This window comes from Rhipicephalus microplus, chromosome 2 (assembly GCF_043290135.1).
Source record: "Rhipicephalus microplus isolate Deutch F79 chromosome 2, USDA_Rmic, whole genome shotgun sequence".
Taxonomy (NCBI): Eukaryota; Metazoa; Arthropoda; class Arachnida; order Ixodida; family Ixodidae; genus Rhipicephalus; species Rhipicephalus microplus.
The window spans coordinates 78,269,633-78,291,737 of record NC_134701.1 but is presented as its reverse complement, the minus strand read 5'-3'; the positions used below and the strand labels follow the sequence as shown (position 1 = coordinate 78,291,737).

The following is a 22,105-nucleotide window of genomic DNA, read 5'->3' as shown; positions in this document are numbered from 1 at the left end:
TTTCAAGTAGGGCGGATCCCTCCGAGCGATTTTTACATGGGTGGGAGTGAATTAATACAAGAATGTACGGAAGTAATGTCGACAACAAAATAGGCGCTAAGAAATAAACCTTAACGCACATAAACAAAATTTCACGCTCTAAACTTACACACAGTAATCAATTTCATCAAGCAGACCACAGCAGCAGCAAAGGAACAATGAAGTAACCTTAAACAGATAATAAAGTAACAATAACAGTAAGAATTAGTACCAATAAACATTGACTTGTTATCAACTTAAATAGCTAGCACTGCTGCGATAGTTGAGGTGTCCTTGCCAGTACGCATCCGTAATTTCATCCTCCAAGCAGCTTCAAGACTTACTGCGGTTCTGTCATAGAATACCTGAATGGCACGCAGAATTCTTGGGCTAGATTGCTGCTGGGTTCCTCAATTTTGTTCTGCACATTCTTCGAGTCAACGCTGTCAGTCTGTTTTTTAACGCTATCGCATTTAATTTACGGAATAGCACCACATTGTCAGCTGCTTTCCTGCTCATTTCGGCCGGGTTCCGAGTGCCGCGTCCAACCTCAACGAGATCGCCCATGAGGCAGCACGTGCAGTTACCGATCGTGCCGCCACAGGCAACCCCAACTCACTGAGTTAGAGACCAATCGGGATGCACCCTTTACGTACAATAATATCAAAAAGCACTTTCACCTTGAACGCCGCATTTTTTCGGTCAACATTCAAACTTAACAGACTGCAGGCGCTAACCCTACGCTTATTACAAACTCACACATAAGCAAACCTTGCCAAGTTTTACGTTTTCTGTTCCTATGCGCACCCCAGCGGCCCGTGCCTCTCGTGTGGACACACGGCAGCACTCGAACACATGCTCTAGGAGTGTAGAAACGGTCATTCTGACTCTACCTCAAACAAGTGGGAGAGGTCTCTGAGAAGCTCACTTCTCGTCTACCAGTAATCCAGCAAGCTCACGACACGGCCGTCAGGTATTTCCTGTCGGTCCCTACGTGGGGACGCCCGCTACGCACTAAACGTGTCCTTTAGGACAAAAATAAAATTTTTCCATGTCCGTTCAGTCGAGTTTTCCAGTCTGCCTAGAGCGCCAGAATACATAGCCAAGTGGATAAAAAACTACCTTGAGACGGCTTCGGTGAAAATAGAACGTGACGCGCGCGTCTCGTGCCCTGCATCTTTCGGCAGATTGTGGCCGGGATGCATGGAAACGCGAGAACGAGTCTATTTTCTGCGTGCTCCTAATGGCGAATGTCAAAGACTTTCAGACAAGAAAGTGTGTAAAACTTTAACAGTGTGAAGAACGTATCTCCCCCTAGTCAGTGTGCGGTGCCCGCTGCTAAGTAGATATAAACTGTCGGTCACCTGTGCCGCATACCGGTATACCACATCCCGTGATTTACGGTATGGGCCACACGGTAAGCAGGAACGGGTTTGGTGACGTACTATCTGTGTCAAATGAAACCCGAACAGCGGCATGCCTTTGCGATGGTATAGTGCACGCCGTTTACTTATCAACATAGCCAGGCACGCCCATATCCTCTGAGCTGCCGAACAAGATGCGCATGCCTGTCAATCATAGCAACTGGGCGGCACGCACTATACCACCGCGAAGGCTGACCACTGTTCGTGTTTCATTCCACGCTTATAGTACGTTATAAAATTTTTCATGCTATTTATTTCACGACCAGAAAGCCATATTCGTCGAACTATCCTACTATCCTATGCCAATCTAGGTTCACACAAAGGAAAGGAGGTGATCTCGAGAGCACCTTGAAGCAGAAGGCTAGACATACATACATACATACATACATACATACATACATACATACATACATACATACAGATGCATACATACATACATACATACGCAGACACAAACAGGCAGACAGACAGATAGCGAGATAGATAGATGAAAATGGTCGTAATTCTTTTGGCGGCTGAGAAATAATAAAAATAATATTATCGGGCTTTTTTGTGCCAGCTCCATGGTGCGAATATGAGGCCGGCCTCAGGGTAGGGCTCCGAAAATATTACTATGTCGCGCACTACGGGTCTGTAACATTTCGCCTCCATTGATATACGACTTCCGTGGTCGGGTTCGAACAACTTAGCAGCAAACAACGTGTAGCCAAACCAGCGCAACATTGAGGTGGGCAAAATGAAAATGTTCCTTTGGGAATGAACGCATGTAAATGTCACAATTAACAGAAGCAACAAAAATACACTTTGTAGGCAAAGTAGGATTGCGTCTTGCGTTTCATAAAAACGTTTTCTGCAATCAGGCGCTCAAGTAGGGTGGTTATTAGAGCTATGATTCTTTGATCTGGCATTTTATCACGCAGTAACCTCAAAAAGTTCCACCACGCCACCAAAGGAAAATTCGACGACCACAAGCTACGCGGCAAACAAAACGGCAACGCATACTGGAAGCGATGCTTCAGCGGCGAGCTTCACAAAGGACTCGAGTGATGTCACCGAATCGGCCAACAGTTCGACGGAGGGGCCGGGACCTGAAAATGGCGCACGTGAGTACTGACTGTAGGACGTGATTCGACCAAGCCCCTGAAACTCAGTGCTAGTTTCGGTTTCGAGAAATCTTCACGCTCGTAGCGGTTACCGGGCATCTTAAGATTCGGTTGAAGGAAGTGAGGTCCATGTAAATCTCCGCAGTTTAGATGTGAAGCAGCTCTTGACTAGCCTGTGTAACGTTGTACCTCCGTGCGTCCGTTCGAACGCGCAGCAACGTGCTCCACTCGCAGTGGGTTTGGAGCGCGGCCAAGCAGATCCAACAAGCTCTAGACGTCATACGGGTAGATTGCTATATATATATATATATATATATATATATATATATATATATATATATATATATATATATATATATATATATATATATATATATATATATATATATATATATATATATATATATATATATATATATGAGAGAAGAGATCCAACTTAGCGGTTGTCCTAGTTTTATTTCCAACGGTTTTGACCGGTGGACCGGTCTTTGTCAGGGCTTGTGAATATGATAAGTGCGACGCTATGCGAATATGCAGCATCCACACGGTGGTGCAAGAAAGAAACGGGAGAGAGCGACAAATTAGTATTGTTTTACAGCGGTGAAGTATGCTGTGCCAAACATCCTATTGGCTGGAGTTGGCAAAAGAGAGGAGGGTGAGCGAGGTCCTGTTAAGAGTGGGGACATGTCGCATGTTTGGGCAAATCATAAATATTAGAGGCAGCAGAAGCCAAATAAACCAACTAAAAATTCTAAAGAGTACTAATAAATAACTAAATAAAGAAAAATGAAAACAAAACGAGGAAAGAAGGAGAGAGCGGGGCGGCTGGCGCGATGCACCGCTGAAGGTAAAGGAGGAACATTGTTAGTGAGTTTGGTGGCAGGTAATTGCACACACACACACACACACACACACACACACACACACACACACACACACACACACACACACACACACACACACACACACACACACACACACACACACACACACACACACACACACACACACACCACACACACCACGCACACACACACACACACACACACACACACACACACACACACACACACACACACACACACATGCGACTTTCGAATAACGCGTTCGATGCTCTGCCACTAAGCTACCACGGCGGCTATCCCCAAATCCCCGGTGGTAGCCACCGGGGATCCCGGCTGCCCTCGCAGTCTCTCGCACGAAGGTGAATGGGGCCCCAGCCACTTTGTTGGTTTTATATGTGAATATAAACGAGAGAATGTCAGTTAGCGCCACCTGTAGCCATGGCGGCGAGTGTGGCATACTCTTTAAGAACGTGTTTGGCGTCACGTAGCACATGAATTAATTACGAGCTGGCAGCTGACTAATAGTCCCTCGTATACAACCTAACGTCACCAAGTCCACCAGTACGAGACCTTCGTTAATGAATAAGAAAAGAAGTGTATACTTAAGGGCTCGTTTTCCGTGTTTTAACACATTATTAATTAGATTTAACATACAATAATGCCAAGGAATGTATAGGAGAAGTTATTAGACCCAATTGTAGTGTAAATGTGACGAAAGAAAAGTGGTTAATAGATAACTTGCCGTGAGCAGGAACCAAACTCGTAGCTCAGTTCATATTGTATGACGCCTTGTGATACAATTCGCACTGCGTGAGGCCTCGCTGTCATTTTGCTCTTCTACCCAACTAAAATGCGCATGGCAGTGCTTTCTTTCCGACATAACGCTTTTGTAAGATTTTTGTGCACTGGACATTTCTGCAGCCTACGGGATCAGGTTTTTACCAGTTCACGAACAATATGACGGAACGCTTTACAATATTATGTTGCTCAGCCTTTGCAGAATTTCGAAAACATACATGGTAATCCGCCATACCGTCATACACCCCCGGCCTGTTCGGAAATATTGCCGTCAAGCGATCTCAAACTTTCTTGCAATAGTGAAATTAGGCTCCCAGTATCAGAGTGGCTGGAAAACTTTAGCCACTTAGGCGTATAAAAGAATTATAACGGCTATACTGGTCGTTCCCTGTGTTCACTAGTTTTGCAGTGTATTATTGCTGTATATTCTGCAAAACAAATGTAATAAAGAAAAAAAGACATGGTTGGGTGATATGCCTTAGGATTTGGTATAACATGAAAGTAAAACGTCTCTTCACAGGAGTAAAGTACTTACTGTAAATTGACATAGGCAAGCTCATACAATATCAGCGTTTGACAGATAAAGCAACGTTTTTTGTAAATGCATTCACAATGACGCTTAGGGATACATCTCTGTCCCGACGAATAATGTCCATGAATAATAACTAAAACATGCAAATGCCCTTGTGGTCATGGATACCTGTGGTGGCTGTGTTAGTTAATGGTGATAGTGGAACCAAAATGACTGGTGTGGCAGCCAGATGAGGGCAATTTTACTGTACGCCAAATATGGGCTAAAGCCGCCAACTCGCGGTGCGTTATACCTTGCGACAACTTTCTGTGGCAGCAGAGCCAAAGTTATGTGGGCGAAGTTTCTGAACATTTGTTACTACGCCAAATAGTCCGTCTACACACGATTTCTGTTTATTCGTAAGCCCACCCATCATGTGCGTTTTCTCACATGCATTCAGAGTGTTTTGTGGTATTTTGGAAAAGTGTTTTAAAATGTAGACTCTAGGTTTTGTTCGAAAGCTATGCTAAGCTTTGAGATAGTCAAGTAATTACCAGCGAAACAAAAAAAAAACATGAAATCAATTCTCTGCTGTTGTGCCAGTTACATTATAACCGGGATGTGCTAGCGGTTTTATCCCGCGTTCAAAGTGAGCACCATTCAGTAATGCTTGAATCTGCGCTTTTGGAAAGCAATGAACCATTCTTAATTGAATGAACAAAGGAACACATCTTTATGGAAACGGCAAAATTTATTTCTAAAAAAGTCATGGGAGAGCAGAAACTGTGTGTCAGAAAGTGCCACGCAACGCTACAAGCCATGTCATAAATTTCGGTGAATACAAGGTCGGTATTGTCATTTTCCTGCTTCTGGAGGCACAGGAATTCTCTGGAGGCGCTCACGTTATTTGGTTTGCGCAGATATTTTGGCCTAGAATGATCAAGAGAGGGCGTGTTAAGTTCGCGAATTGATATAGATATAACGCATTCCTTACTCGGTCAAGAAAGCTGTTTTTGCACTGTCAGTCCCATATTAGGCATGAACATGTAGGCCTGTTTCCCAGCCGCAGCTCTGCTCCAGTAATTTTCTTGAAAACCGCTGTCATTGCAAAGCGCCAACAACCACTCCTATATAGTAGAAGCTGCCTGGTACGGAGGTAGAGTACGCAATATGAAGCGTGACTGCATCAGCAATCGTAGGTAATTAAAATATTGAGCGCGTATGAAACGGAGTTCATGGAAAGAGTCATTGCTTCTACGTACAGTTTACAATCGCAGTTTTGCTGAAGACTGACACGTTCCCGGTGTCCTTTCAAGGGGCTATATAGACCCACTTTCCCTGATGGTATCACTCACACATCTTTTTTCGGCAATTGCCGAAAATGATGTGTGAGAGTTGAACCAGCGCGTCATTGAAAGAAATATTGAACGACACACTGCTGTTTTCCTTTCTCTCAGCTCACCTAGCGAACACACGCTCACGCTGGCTCACAAGCTTCGACGTGAACTTGTACCCTAGCGATGCCGTCGCTGTATACTGGGGTAGGAAAAACTTGAACCATCTCCTCGAAGAGAATTGTCTTGTGATGCGAAGCAGCAGCATCACGCACTGGTGGCGTCACCGTTTGAAGAGTGCTAACGCAGGTACTTCGGTTAGTGCTGGAACGTTCGTTTGAAAGCGATTGCTGGCGTAGGTCTTGTAGGTGACACGTACAGACATGTTTAAACGCTGACGTTACGCGCGGGTCCGGTTTATTTCGAGTTGGTCAGGCTTATTTCAGGTTTATTTCGAGTTGGTAAGGTTTATTTAATGTTTATTTTGGTAATGTAGCCAGTGGTGGTCGCTGGAGTTGCGGGCGAATGGACGAGGTGGCAGCTGTGGGCACCGCGGCGAGAGCACGGCAGGCGAGGAGAGCGATATGAGCGCGCACTGCGAAAGATGCGTGACGTCAACGCGCAGCAGCAGCGTGAGCTATGTGGCGCCGCGCTAACACCTGTGGTTAGCTGCACGTTCTTACGGAGGGACAGCCTTACACAGATTAGTCACAGAGCTAATCTGGATGTAAACGGTGAAACAACACCTGAAACCTGGTTACCAGAAATTGTAAAACACAAAAATAAAGCACGGGATAAGCTCTCTTAATAATAATGAGAGGAATCTTTAGCATGGTAACTGTATATTTTGGTTTTATGTTTTCTTTTATGCTATGTAAGTACAGAGTGTTTCAAAAAATACGGGGAATATTGTTTAAAAATCAGCAAAAGACGCTATTTGCTCGCTGTTCTCACACTTGCTTTTTCCATAACGGTAGCCATGTTAGGAGGGCTGAAGACATCATTTGAAACAGTAATTACAAAATTCAAGTAATAACTTTTTAATTAGGAGTTCGGCAGCTAAGTCTAAAGGGATATTTAAACTGCTTCATGCGAATAAACGAATGCCGCTTCGAGATTTTGGGAAAGCGGTCTCTAGTAATAACTACGAAATATTAAAATTATTCCCAATTTTCCAGCGAAACCAAAACGGAAAAAAGTGCAACTGAAATGAGGGAGTCTTGTTACATCAATCATCAATCTATTTCGTTGTGTGGGTGTGTGGGCCGCGGTCGCAATTACAGCACGCATAATGCATATACGTTAACGAACGGAGAAAAATTGCATCACTGTAAACACTGGTTTGAACACTGACGTCATTGTAGTCATCTGCTTGCTGCGCTCATCGGTCCTTTGGTTTTAGTTTCGCCGCAGAATTCAGGAAAATTTCATTATGAGGTCCGAGAAGAGCCACTGTGATTACCGCGTTGGGAAACGCATTTAACAACTCATTACGTTCCTCCATGATTATGCTACGCGAAATGCGCGGCACGTGATATACAGCACTGGGTAAACTCAAGCCAATCATTTGTCTAACGCGACTAGGAAGCACGAACATGTAAATTTTAGTTGTGAAAGGCTTCAGTGCGGCGCCGGATTGAAGCCACTTTAAAGCACCGGAGTCACAGCTTTCGGCTTTTATTCGTTAACCATATTTACGGAGTGCTTTGGAGGGGACTTTTTGGCATGGATTGACGCTACTAGCCAGGCCGACTTTTTTGGTAGGGTTGCCACCTGGAAGCATGTTAAAGCGTTCACAAAATTTCACTGCTCCCTTTGTAATTGCACTCAATAGGACAGACACGTACAAACGCCGCGTTGATGGAAGCAGTAGAGGGTTTCATGGTACGGTATGAATAAGTTTATTATGACCTTGAAGATCAGTCCAAGACTTACGCTGGCTGCTCCCGAGTCGGTACAGAGAGGCCAATCCCCTCTGCCACCGCACAGGCCCTCTGGACAGCCCTGAGTTGGTCTGGGCCAGCACGTAACTGTTACATGGTCATGACACATTTTTACATTTTACCAAGAGTACTGTGAAAAGAGAGTGGTTGATATGAAAGGCATGGTTTTAAAGCCTACAGTGCATGAGACCCTGGAACAGGGGATAACCTGCCCGGCAGCTGTCTTCACCAGACGAGAGAGTTAAAGTTCGACTCAAAGGGACGGAGCTAATTTTCATCTGATCATGTTATTTTTCAGACTCATTTTCGTGACAGAAGTACGTCATGGAAGCCTTAGTGGACCTCAGATAAACACTTCTGTGTAAAAAAATAGCTCCGCATGGCTCAATAGTAGAATACTTTGCACCCACAGAGAGTACCCAGGTTAGAATCTAGATTACTTCTGGTTGTCTCTTCTTGTATCGACTATTTTTTATTTTGAGCGATAGTGGTTGCGGATCCCGGGGATGGTGGATAGTTACAGCCCATGGCTTGTGATCTCGTAACTGCTTTCATTGCCAAAAAGCGAAAAAATGATCTAATATTTTCCATAATATTGCATCTATTTTGAATGAAAAGAAAAACAGGAGCCATCAGATCAGCTGGCAAAGTGGCGTTGTAGTTTTTATACACCACATTATAACATAGAGGATGTTTTTTTTGTATACGCACGTTTTCAGTAAAGGTGGCTAGACGGTAAAGTACCTGTCATCTTTGCACAAACGTTGTATGTCTATGTGGAAATAGTCTGCTTCAGCGAAAATTACATTGAGGGGCAACTAAAATTGAACTGTTACGTAACTTTCTTGTATCAACTTTAGGGCAGTGATTGATATGGGAAAGTGGTAGGCCAAAAGAATTGATGGCATACGCTTTTTCCTCCGCAAATTCAAGTTAATCCTCGTCATTGACATCCCGCCGATGAATTTGAGAATCATGGAAGTGGCAGATGCCTCTCTAGTGATTCTAAAATAAGCATGTTCTTTAGCTTGAGGTAATTTTATCACTGGATTTCAATCCCAATGCGGCAAGCAAGCACGCTGGGTGCGCAGAAAAAACGGTTGCTTAAGATAAAACATCCCGTGAAGAAGTGATAAAATGTAAATAAACATTACGCGGGGTCGTCCAGTGTTCACCTCATTTGGGCGCTCCTTTCGTGCTGTTCGCTAGCAGGTTTTCTGGTTTGGACCCTGTGGGAGAATGGGTCTAAGAATCAGCGCTTCAGAGCCTCTGTACTGAGTATCTGCAGAGTTCATCTTATCACCACTCACCACGTTTCGGTCCTGCTAGGCCACTGTTATTTACTACGGCTCACCGTCATGTTGACGAGCCTCCTTAGCGAATGAGGAGTTCTCCGTCAGCATTGTAGGTGAGCAGAATGACAGTTTAAAAATATTGAACATGCGGGATTCGCTTTCTTTACCTTTTCAGAGAAGCCCCTGCCGCCGGGCTCGCTGCTATGCACGCTGAGCAGTGGTTTCAAGGAGGACACATACGTGTTTCCGCCGGACGGCCTGTGTACCATCGTCACGTTCAACTCGCTCATCACAGCTGACGGGGGCTCATTGGACCCTCCTTACGACGACGACTTTACATACTTTCTGGAAACCTCAAAGGCTCACTCTACCACAGAATATGGCATCGGTATCGATTACATGTAAGTCAACTTGAATTGTTTTTTTTTTATCGCAAGTAGACTTCTCCTCAACACATTTTCTTCTAACCTTGTGAATTGTGGTTCGAAATGTAGAACGCATTTAAAGAGTTGAAAAAAAAAGAAAATTCAGAATCACCAAGTGTGAAATTTGAGATAAACATATGACAGCTTTTTCGAACGTAAACGACTCCTGTCGCAGTTTTAGGCACAGAACATTGTTGTCGTTTTTGTAGCATCGTACTGCGCTCCACGTGTTGATATGCGTCGCTGGCCACAGCACAGCAATTGAGCGACATAAGCCGATCCCTGCCTTTAGGTTTCACTGCGTCACGGAGCTTTCTGTAGAGATACGCGCACAATGAGCTGAAATATTTGAAATAAACGAACACCTCAATCTTTTCAAATTAATTCCTGAATAATCTAACGTAAACGCACATCGAACATGGTCAAGTTTGAAGAACTGCCAGTCATTTATGGCTCATGCCAAAAGTAACTTTGTGGCACTTGAAGCCGCTGAAGTTTTCGCTAGGATCATGTACTTGGACAGAACATCTCCTGAAAACAGGTCTTGGTATCAGAATAAGTGTTTTAGCGTCGAGTTGCATAAAGGACGGCTGCTTCAGTCACCAACTACTATCCTGTTCAGCACTCGTAATTAGCGAATTACTTAAGTGGGCCCCAAAAAGAACAATATTTCGGTTTATAATGATTATTTTACTATGAGAGCCATAATGTTCTACATTTCGTCATCATACGTTTATGAAAAGCGGAAAAAGTCAAGGTCAAATCTGTACTTTGAAATTTCACGCCAAAACCTTGGTGAGTGACGTCACCGACTTCAAAAAAATGTTCTTGTATTTTGGCCTCCTTATTTGAAGCAAACTTCTAGTCCCTTTGCATGGTAAGTGTAAGGTCCTCTCAGGGAAATTGTACATTATATTTAAAAGGGCTATGCCAATCTATAGCAAAAAAATTTATGATGTCACAGCATTTCGCGTGAAGTTCAAAGCGGCGTCACCACCAGCACTTTTTGCACGTTTTTCCGCTCAGAAAGCGTCTTCGATCAGCTAGTCTGGTGATTTGGTAATTGTGAGACTGTTATCACAAATTTCACTCTTCCCATTAGTGTCCTTTTAAAGGACATTCGTTGCCCTGCGACACTCACAAATGGCGTCAACGAAAAAAAAGATCATAAATGTATACTCTGATATTTAAATTGATATTTTAACACACCAATTGGAACATAAAAATTCATACCAATACCTAGCAAGGTGGATAACACGAGAATTAGGTGAGAACAAACAAGCATAAATACAGTGTAAAAAATACAGTGCATAGTTGATTGATTTGTGGGGTTTAACGTCCCAAAACCACCATTTGATTATGAGAGACGCCGTAGTGGAGGGCTCCGGAAATTTTGACCACCTGGGGTTCTTTAACGTGCACCCAAATCTGAGTACACGGGCCTACAACATTTCCGCCTCCATCGGAATTGCAGCCGCCACAAATACAGTGCATAAAAGAGTGTAAGCTGTGCAGAGACAGACGCGGTCGAAAAGTCAAGGTCACCCGTCTTTGGTGTATTTTAGCCATTAAAACTAGCAAGGGCATGTAGTTGGGTGCGTTGGTAATACATAACTAATACTAACGTAGCGCATAAAAAAACTCAGTATATCCACGAAGTACATAACGGTGTGTGGAGCGAAGTATCCATGAGTTCGTCCGTTCGGTCTTGTGTCCGTCTGTCCGTCTGTTCCTTCGTGCGTGCCTCCGTCCGTGCGTCCCTGCGTTTAGGTAATTATCTCTCTAGAAGGTAGAAGGGGAACGTTCTCTTCAAGAACACAGTGTTTATCGGTCAGAGAGGCCGTAGTCCGAGGAATGAGTGAGCGGATGGCAGCGTGCGCCGGCTCATTGCCTGCCAGGCCCTGATGACCAGGAGTCCAGATTAGTGAGCGGGGAGATGGGTAAACTACTCGCGGATAAGATTTAGGAATTGTGGTAGCTAGGGATGTGATCCACCCCAGTTGAAAATTTTGGCAAGCTCCTTTGGAGTCTGATACCAAAATTTTAGAACTGTCGTGTCATATAGCTAGAGCTATGGCCACCTATATGGCCATATAGCTAGAGCTATGGTTATGGCTATGAACACTGCGGAATCAGGGCGTAGATGAAGTATATATAAACATTCTGGAAGAAATCTACAGGGGATCAACTGCTACCATAGTGCTTCATAAAGAAAGCAACAGAATACCAATCAAGAAGGGTGTAAGGCAGGGGGACACAATTTCCCCAATGCTATTTACCGCGTGCTTACAGGAGGTTTTCAGAAGCCTAGAATGGGAACAGTTAGGAATAAGAGTCAATGAAGAATACCTTAGTAACCTGCGCTTCGCCGATGCAATTGCATTGCTGAGTAACTCAGGGGACGAATTGCAACTCATAATTACGGAGTTAGACAAGGAGAGCAGAAAGGTGGGTCTTAAAATTAATCTGCAGAAAACGAAAGTAATGTACAACAACCTCGGCAAGGAGCAGCGCTTCGAGATAGGTAATAGTGCACTTGAAGCTGTAAAAGACTATGTCTACTGAGGGCAGGTAATAACCGCAGAGCTGAACCACGAGATTGAAGTAACTAGAAGAATAAGAATGGGGTGGAGCACATTCGGCAAGCACTCTCAAATTATGACAGGTAGATTGCCACTATTCCTCAAGAGGAAGGTATATAACAGCTGTATCTTGCCGGTACTTAGCTACGGAGCAGAAACCTGGAGACTTACAAAGAGGGTTCAGCTTAAATTGAGGACGACGCAGCGAGCAATGGAAAGAAAAATGGTAGGTGTAACCTTAAGAGACAAGAAGAGAGCAGAATGGATTAGGGAACAAACGGGGGTTAAGGATATCATAGCTGAAATAAAGAAGAGGAAATGGACATGGGCCGGGCATGTAGCGCGTAGACAGGATAACCGCTGGTCATTAAGGGTAACTAACTGGATTCCCAGAGAAGGAAAGCGGGTTAGGGGGAGACAGAAAATTAGGTAGGCAGATGAGATTAAGAAGTTTGCGGGTATAAATTGGCAGCAGCAAGCACAGGACCGGGTTAACTGGCGGAACATGGGAGAGGCCTTTGTCCTGCAGTGGATGTAGTCAGGCTGATGATGATGGTGATGATGGCCACCTCTTCAGCATGGACAGCGTTGGGTGCGCGAAAGGACAGACCATCCATCTGCCTGTCTTGGTGGACTACGGCGGCCGTATACCAACACTCGCGGTAAGGGCCAGTAATGTCCGTGTAAAATTCGTTTTGTTTAGAGCCAACTTGGCGCTGGAGAGCAAGATCCTGTGTCTCTTGACGGCCAGCGTGTGACTCACCGGATATATTGGTGGGGAATGGTCGAACATGAATCGCGTGTTTCCAATGTTATGGCACTCGTACCTGCTCCTCTGTGTGGAATTTATGCCGAATGTGTAGGCAATCTAGGAGTCGTCTGCCTGATGGGGCCTGCGCCAAGCGCGTGTATTGATTTGTTAGGTGGGCCTCCCGGAGCTCCTGGTACGTGTTTACTACTTCCAAGGTAAAGAGTTTTGCATCGGAAGCAGTGATAGAGAGATCTAGGGCTCTCTGGACATTTTTGCTGAAGGAGACCTCCAAGGAATCTTCATTATGCTTCTGTAAGTGCAGGTACGGAGTCGCATACAAGATGCGATTAGTGACAAAAGTACATGCGAGACAAAACGCATCCTTGCTTTTGAGACCTTCCCGCTAGTTGGAGACTCGGCGTACCATGCGGCCCACCTGTTCTCCAAACTTACGCTGCTTGTGAATTATTGTCTCGACCCTGCGGTGTTTGTGAATGTGGAGTACAAGGACACGGATATCCTATGCCTCAGTAGTTTTTTTGAAGACCTTAATGAATGCCAAATCTTATCTCATTGCCAAATCTTATCTCATCATAAAGAAACGCTGTAGGTTCACAGTGCAGGGAAAGGATAATGAATGAAGTGCACTTGGCCGAGAGCCGAAGGTGCACGAATTCAGACTTCTGTGGGAAACACTGGGGGCCGCAGTACGTGGCATATTCGTCCACTTTATGAGCCGTGGTTCACAGGCTGTCCTCCATGCTGCCCAGGCATCCCTCTGAGGGCCAGAGAGTAATTGGATGGATAGAAAGTTTTCTTTCTTCCCGTTCTCAATTCGTGGTCTCGAATGACTTCACATCTGATTCGACTCCTGTCGAATCAGATGTTTCTCAAGCGTCCGTCCTCGGTTCTCTTTTATATTTAATATACATTAATGATATACCCGACATTTCCCCAAAATGTGTTTATTCGCGGACGAGTGCGTTGCATATCACAACATTACTGATGCCTCTGACATAGCAACCCTTCAATCCGACTTGAATAACATATATGAGTGGTGTCTCACATGGTGCATGGAACTCAACATTAACAAATGTAAATCGATGCGCATTTCTCGTGAAACAATCTGCCCTGCCTATGCACTAAATAACTGCCCCCTTCAATCTGCTAGCACCTACCGTTATCTTGTCATTCATATTACCAATGACCTCTCTTGGAAGCAGCACATACAATACATAACATCAAAAGCTAACCACCCATTAGGATATCTGAAAGGAAATTTCACGTTTGCACCTGTACAATTAAAACGACTGCTATATATAGGATACATCTGCCCCAATTCGGAATACGCCTAATCCATCTGGGATCCACATCAAGTCACATTAATAACGAAATTGAATCTGTACGACATAGTGCTGTTCGTTTCATCCTAGGTAATTATCATCGCTCTGTTAGTGTTTGAATAATGGAGAGTACACTCCATATTCCATTACTCTCTATTCGCAGATAGAACTCACGCATCTCATTATTTCATAAAATCCATCACCGCAATTCTTTCCTTCGCTCACTTTGGATACACCCGACATCGTACCATTCTGCTCGCCATGATCACGTGTACAAGGTCAGCATACCTTGTCACAACAGCTTAGCATGTTCACAATAATTTCTCTCTAAGACGTCAATAGGGTGCAATAACTTACCTGCATCATTAGTAAGCATCAGCTACTCCACACAATTTAAGAATGCACTAATAAACTCAAAATCGTAAGCTGTACTGATCGGCGTAAGTGTTATTGACTGTTTAGTGTATTCTTTGTGGTTCTAGTTCAGTTGTCTTTCAATAAAGGGTACTCCTTGCATGCAAAACTTCATCATTATATTTATGTTCATAGTAAATGTGTTTACATATTCCTGTAGTTCTTTTGGTGTTCATCTGTATTTCTGCCCCTCCCCTCTATAATGTACAATTGTATCCTGAGGGTTTCAAAAACAAACAGATAAATAAATAAGTAAATAAATATAAAAATAAATAAATAAATATTGTCGGCATTAAGCACATGCTTTACCGAGTCGAGAGCAGCCAAGCGGGAGGGAGCTGCGCCATAGCCAAGTTGAACAGCAGAGGTGACAATACAGCGTCCGGTGGTGTGCCTCGCGTAGCCAGTGGATAGGAGCCGTATTACTGATTTTGGATGCGATTGTACGCAGCTATGTCAGTAAGAAAGGTTTCGATGTAGTTGAAAGCGCGCTCGCCGCAGTTAGTGGCACTTTGGTGAGCTAGGATGACTTCGTGCTTGACGTTGTCGAAGGTTTCCTTAAGATCAAGTGCTAGAACGACCTTGTCGTTGTAGGGGTGTTCTACCGGATTAAGTACTTCATGGTGTAGGTGTTGGAGTATGTCCTGCGAAGATTTCTTGTGCCTGAAGTCATACATAAAATGGGTGAAAAGGTGGCGATCTTACAAAAAGGGAGAGCGACGATCCCTTACCATAGTTTTCATTATCTTCCACGCGCAAGAATTAAGAGGAACAGGTTCGATATTCTCAGTGTTGATAGGTTTTCCTGGCTTCGAAATAAAGGTTACTAGAGATATTTTCCAGTCTAGTGGGAGGGGTGTTTTTCTGAACCAGATCGCATAATATAGTCGAGAAGCGACTGGTGCGCTGCATCTGGTAGATTTGCTAGGACTTTAACGGTGATTTCGTGTCGCCTTAAGCTGTACCTCACCTCATTTCAGCTAGAGCAGCGCGAAGGTCGTGTAACTGGAAAGGAGCATTGAAGGAGCATCCATTCAAGAGACGGCGATGGCGCTGTCTCTTGAAGGGTGAAAGGATAATAGATGTGCAGCGCAAAAGTTCTGCGGCAGCGTTTTGGAAAGATATGACGCTGTCTCGACTGTGTTAGCCCAGCGAGGTGTGGTCCACTGAGAAGCACAGCGCTTTAATGTGTTCTAGCCAGTCCCTAAAAACTGCGGCTCTCACAGTCGTCAATTTGAGCGTGACGCAGCGGGATGTCAAAGACCCGGTAAAGTTAAACCAGGATGTTTGGCGGGTATGGGCGAGCGAATAAGGCAGAATCCACGTAAAAGGCTGTCATGGCGGCGCAGCAAAAACCAATAAACTCACAGCGCTAATGATCTAACTTGATGTACAATCGCAAGCAAGCTTAACAAGAACGCTCCACAACATGACCTGAAACATTTTGATTGACGCTGGCGTCACGTATCTTTGGGTTCTGTTGCCGACATATTACTCATATATGCCGAGATACTATCCAAGCATGTCGAGGTATTATCTTGGAAACAGTGCCCAGTGCTTCGCGGCATGCATAAGTCAAACTAGTCGAGGTGACGCGTCGGAGCGTGGGTGTTAAGCATGCTGACGACTGCAGGTATGGTAATGTACATCTAAGGCAAGCCCCTTATTACTATTGTATTTAGAACCACACCAAATCTAACGCTTCATATATTATTCGAAAATAAATATTGTACAGATACACAGCATCACTAAACGTCATATAATAAATGCTTCCCTTGTGGACAGTAATTAACCTTGTAGTTTGACTTACTTGAATGCAATAGACACACGGTTATTTACGATTGTGAAAGTACTTAGACCGTGGTCGCATTAGGATAAATAATGTCGCGCAGTGAGCGCCCTTGGTATTTTTGATGGACACAAATTTAATGAACTGTCTTTATTTTGTATTACTCCTTGCCATTGTTTTTACGGACTCTGTCGACGATGTGATCACGCCATATGAACGGACTAAGCCAATAGACTCTGCTCATGCGTTTGAAGTCTCTATGGTGTACTTGTGGAAATGGTGCCTCTGATTATTTTTCTTCTTTTATTATGCCTAATTTTTCGTATCTTTGCGTCTATCTTATACATCACAACTATGATGTTCGGATAGCCTACTCTAACCTAGCCTACCTTCCGATATTTTTGCCAAATCATAAAACAAACAATAGATGTGTTTGCCTGAGATATGGTTTATCCTGTTCGATAAAGCCGCTACTACATATATGGAGCGAAATTACACTATCGCGCTATAAACTATTGCTATGACTGTGTTTTACGGGCCTATTAGGGGACGCCTATGGAGCCTCTGAAAATAAAAACAGGGGTGCTATTGAGGATCGGCAGAGTTCGGTGAAACTCGGTATATTCCCGAGCTTTGGCAGCACCCCCTTATGAACAAGCCAACAGTACTAAAAAGTCAAATCCACCTCTCAGCGCCCTGCGTTTTACTGGTTACGATTGGTTACGCCAAGAACGGTAACTGGTTACGCCAAGGACGGTCGACTAAGTTGGGCGGTGTTTTCAAGCCATGGGCATCATCTTTCATTTGTTTGTCATTCAACTGAATGCATAAGTGCACCGATGCAATAAAAGTGTGAGAAACTTTTCGCGGTGATACTTTTTTATAGGCGCGGGGTGTTTATAAATTTATTTTGAAGCTTTTAACGCATGCAAAGGGTCAGTTTTAGAATAATCAGCATGGTGGTCTCTGAGATCAGTACCAGCCGAGCGTTTTACAACAGTATGATTGCAACTAATCTTGAGGCCACATGTTAATCAATATATACCACGTGTGCTGCGCACAGGCTGAGTGATGTGATGCGCACCGGCCGAGCAGTGCGCATCATCTCTGTTGTCATCGGCCGCTAGCACGCAAGCACGTACGGCCAGCTAATTAACTATTTGGCTACATGGTATACTTTGCCAGTTAGACCAGGACATGCTATGAACAAGTTAATTACGCCACGTCATGGTAGGGCCGAGGTAATTGCGCCACATTTTAAGGAGACCGCGCTGATGAAGCCATGTAAAGCTATAACCGGGCTATCTAATGCATGCTATACTTGATGAGCTAACGAAACCATGCTAAGTACGTGACGTAAATCATGAGTACGCTATTAAGACAATACTAATTAGCCTTTAGTAATATGATGACAATTAGTATCCTGTTAGTCATGATTACAACTTAGCTCCATCCTGATCATATTGATGCTAATTGTCATTTATGGAAGCTTTATCTATAAAGACAACATAGCTCAGTGGGATGGTACAATCAAAGTTTAGACAGAGCTGATGCGGTCTTCACTTCGAAGCCGAGCAGGCACATGAGTAGACGACCAAATGAAAACGCTGCAAGAAGCCAGGTTGTCACAAGCTCTTCTGTGGCCCAAGCCTTGCAAAAGTAGTGTAAGCTCCCCCGAATATTTTATATGCGAAGAAGCTGCCGCTTGGCGTTCACTAAATCAAAGGGTTTACAGTCACACCGGCGCCATCACAGTTACGAGCTGAACTGGGGTCTTCTCAAAATGAACAAGTTTGTATCCGAGTTCAAGCGTTAATTAGTTTGACAGACGCCCGCGGCGAAGTTTGAGTACGCCTATCTCATTTGCTCGGGCCGAGGAGCAGTAATCACGTCGATCGGCTCGATGAATCTATCAGCTTTATCACACAGACTGTGCACACACGCATGCAGAAATAAAAGTGATATCACCACGTGGCTACGATGTCCCGAATTAAATTTCACCGCGCTCACGACGTATCCAATTACAGCCGCAATGCTGCCATGATGCAGCACTCTTGGTGACCACCTGCTTTTATATATATTTCCAATGTTTGATAGAAGCGCAACAAGGAGCACGAGAGGGCTGCGTGTGCACCCTTGCTGCCTTCGAGTGTGGAAATCTCGATGCTGCAGGTGGAGCGCATTAACCAGCCTGAAAGAGTGCATACGTCCGTGAACACGCCTGTAGTAGGCACTTGACGAGTAGGAAAAAAGATTACGCGACAATCATGCTGACGTCGCTGCACTGTTATAATGTTTATTGAGTGGCGGCGCTGACGTGTTCACTCGGGGCGTTTCTTTGATAACCGTCGCAAATGTCCCGCATGCGTTCCCAACGCCACGTGCGTTCCTGTAGCCATTTCCATCAACGTTGCTATCACGTGCTCCGCACTGTGTTCATGCCATGGCCGCCGCTGAGCGATCTCGGGGCAAACTCGTCTGCCCCAGAAGCTCGGGTCAACCTGCATCGCACCCCAACATTTTATTCTTTCCTGGCATTCCTCTTTTTTTGCGCCCCTCCTCTTAACGTCAGAACCACAATTCTTGTGACAACATTGAGCTACATACTTTTCATATATGAGGAATATTAGCAATGAACTGTCACTCACCCACCGTTTGCATGCACTCACCCACTTGTTTCTCCTATGCTTGCACTACTAAGGTGCGCGGTCAGCTGATTTCATTTCGTTTTGTTCCTTTCGTACTATACAAAACAGAGATTAGACTGGCTAGCCAAAAATGCACAATCGTGATAGGCTCAACGCTTCGAGCTTGTATTGCAAACGTGAGTTCTGCATAAATAAGTTGTGAGGAGGAGGCATCGCCTGTAAGAAGCGTAGTGATGCTGAGAAAAAATCACTCCTCGTCTTTGAACTCGGAGGGGCCCTTATAGATTTTCGGTTTCGAGCGAAGTGCCAGTAAAATAATTACAAAGTCAAAATCATTGAAATTATTCAAAAAGAGTGTTTTTAGATAGCCTGAACTACATCACGCCACGTTTACGGCCGAAAGGGTCGCGGCCAATTATGACACATGGTAGCCAATGTGTTTATCAAAATTTGAAACAAACGTGTTTTACTCTGCATAATCTTTAGTTAAGCGTCATTTGATAAATGCAATTAAGTGAAAAATAAGCGCGCTTATCGAAACCACTTATCTATAGCAGCCGACGAAATACAGCCAAGAGCCAATTTTCACAGACCTCCATCTGACGTTGTGGGGGTATTGTGAGAGCAATTTGCTACATCGGTTAATAAAAGAAGCATTAGAAGGTTTCCAGCTTCTTTGCGCTCCCGGGAACTTGGAGCTTCATTCAAAGCGGTAAAATTTTCATAAAGCCTTTCGAGCTCCTTATAGAACCTCGACATTTATTTTCCTATTATGTCAGTGTGACAGTTCCCAGATCTTTATAAAAAATAACAGAGAATAGTACCATGCAAAGCATGGGCGATGTTGTTAGATGCAAATTGTGTATGTGAACAATGAAAAGTTAAAGAAAAAGATTTTGCCCCAGGTAGGATCTGAACCTGCGAACTTCGAATAACCCGTCCGATGCTCGAATACTGAGCTACAGTGGCGGTCATCTCGACGTCCGCTTTCTAGAGTATGTGTGTGCATTTCAATGTCGCATTGTCACTCAGTGCCACCTGTTGGTATTACGGTGAGTGTGGAACATTTTGTATGCCTGTGTGGCGTCAAGTAGTACATGATCTTATCACAAGATGGTAGCTGACGAATAACCCCTCACAAACCACTTTAAAGCACCAGTCTGCCAAAATCAGACGCCTGATGTGGCTGAAAGAAATTGTATATTTAAGGGCATCTTTCCTTTGTTAGATAAAATATTATTGAGAAATAACTAACAATAATGCCGGGAAAAGTACATGTGATCTTGACATAAGTGAATTTATTGTAATTGTGACGAAATAAAAGTTTACGTACAGGTAAATTGCCACCAGCCGGATTCAATTGTGCGGCATTCTAATAATGGGTTCGATGCTTTGACACTGAGCAGTGGTTGCAGGCATTCCACCGCCAGCTCTATCGCGTATATATGTGCACTCAATTGTAAGAGCAACAGTCAAGAGCACGTGAGAGCGTCAGTCGTAGGTGCTGACTAATTCTCTGACGTTTAGATGCAAGAACACCCTATAATATGCACGGGAGGATGGCCATTACAGAAGCACAGTTTTAAAGCCTCAGATAAGTTATTCAAAGGTTATAGCTTCTGATCCTGCTCTTTGACAGGTGGTATAAACAGATAAGAATCCAAAGTGGCACCAATATCTAAGACACGTCGAGTCCGGGGAAGAAATCACACGTAGGCATGAGGGCAGAGCAAATTCAGAAGTAGGGTATACTAACATGCAGGGCGGCAGGAATAGGTTGGACTGGGGAGAGATAAAACAGGTAAGGCAGGACAAGCTGATGGCATATGAGTTCGTAGAAATATCTTAGGAACATGGAACAACCACCTAATAATCTGGATTACGCATGACATTGCTGTAATAGAACAGAAGGCAGCCAAGAGGGGGGAGTTGTATTGGGGCATTTATTCCATAAAAGTACAGACTGGCAAATGATCAAGCAGTAGGGCAGGAAACATTGATGGCTAAAAGGAAAAGTGGCAGATGACGCTCCTCAGTTTTGTATACTAGTGGACAGGGGCAAAAGCCATAGCGGGAAACCAAGAAATGATGCAGCTCATAGAAAATGACAAATTATAGCTAGGAGGATAGTGTGAGGTAAGTATATTAGGACATATGAATGCGCACGTGGAAGACATAAATGAATATACTGAACCAACAGGAAGAATGCTATAAATTTGTGTGAAAGGCATGAAATAATCATTTGCAAATGTACCGAGAAGGGCGAAGGGCAGATAACATCGGAAGTGGGAAAGCTACAATCAACAATAAATGGCGCAACGATGTCACATAAGATATGTGACCAGCTAAGGATGATGAACATGAATGAATATGAATTCGAAAGCTTAGGAATTGATAACAAACGTATCAAGCTGAGTTTTGGAAGGGAAATGAAATTGAGAAGGGGGCATTATGAGCAACCACATGGTAATGTTTATTCAAAATGGCAAATATAATTAGCAACTAAAGATATTCACAAAATAATCACCGAAGATAGTAAAACAGAGTGGACGTACAAAAATCTAGCTCGATTGCTTGAGTTAAAGCTTGCTAAGGTACGGGTCAAGTCAACCGGGTGAAGGAGAAGCAAACCGAAGAGCTAGAGGGATGAGGAAGTAATGAGAGCCATAATAGGACGTCAGAAAGCCTCCAGTGAACACAGGTATGCTAAACAGAGGAGTGAACAGGAAGATAATGCCAAAAAAAGTTTATAACGCTTTTTAGTTGCAGAAGGGAAGCGTCCAATCTGATCACTGAAAAGACTAGAAGAAAGGCGGCTCAAGAGATGGCGGAAGTAAAAAAAGAGGATAGAAAGGCAGCTGCAAAATTTCGAAACCATGTAA

The 22,105-nt window shown here is 44.0% G+C and overlaps 1 protein-coding gene across 1 annotated transcript in view; it reads left to right on the top strand.

Annotated features, from left to right (window-relative positions):
* Positions 1-6,637: 6,637 nt before the first annotated feature.
* Positions 6,638-22,105, top strand: part of LOC142790003 (uncharacterized) — a 64,404-nt gene continuing 48,936 nt past the window's right edge. The window contains exons 1-2 of the mRNA XM_075885032.1: positions 6,638-6,665; positions 9,447-9,672. Of these exons, the coding sequence (XP_075741147.1) occupies positions 6,638-6,665; positions 9,447-9,672 (254 nt within the window). The remainder of the gene's footprint in view (positions 6,666-9,446; positions 9,673-22,105) is intronic.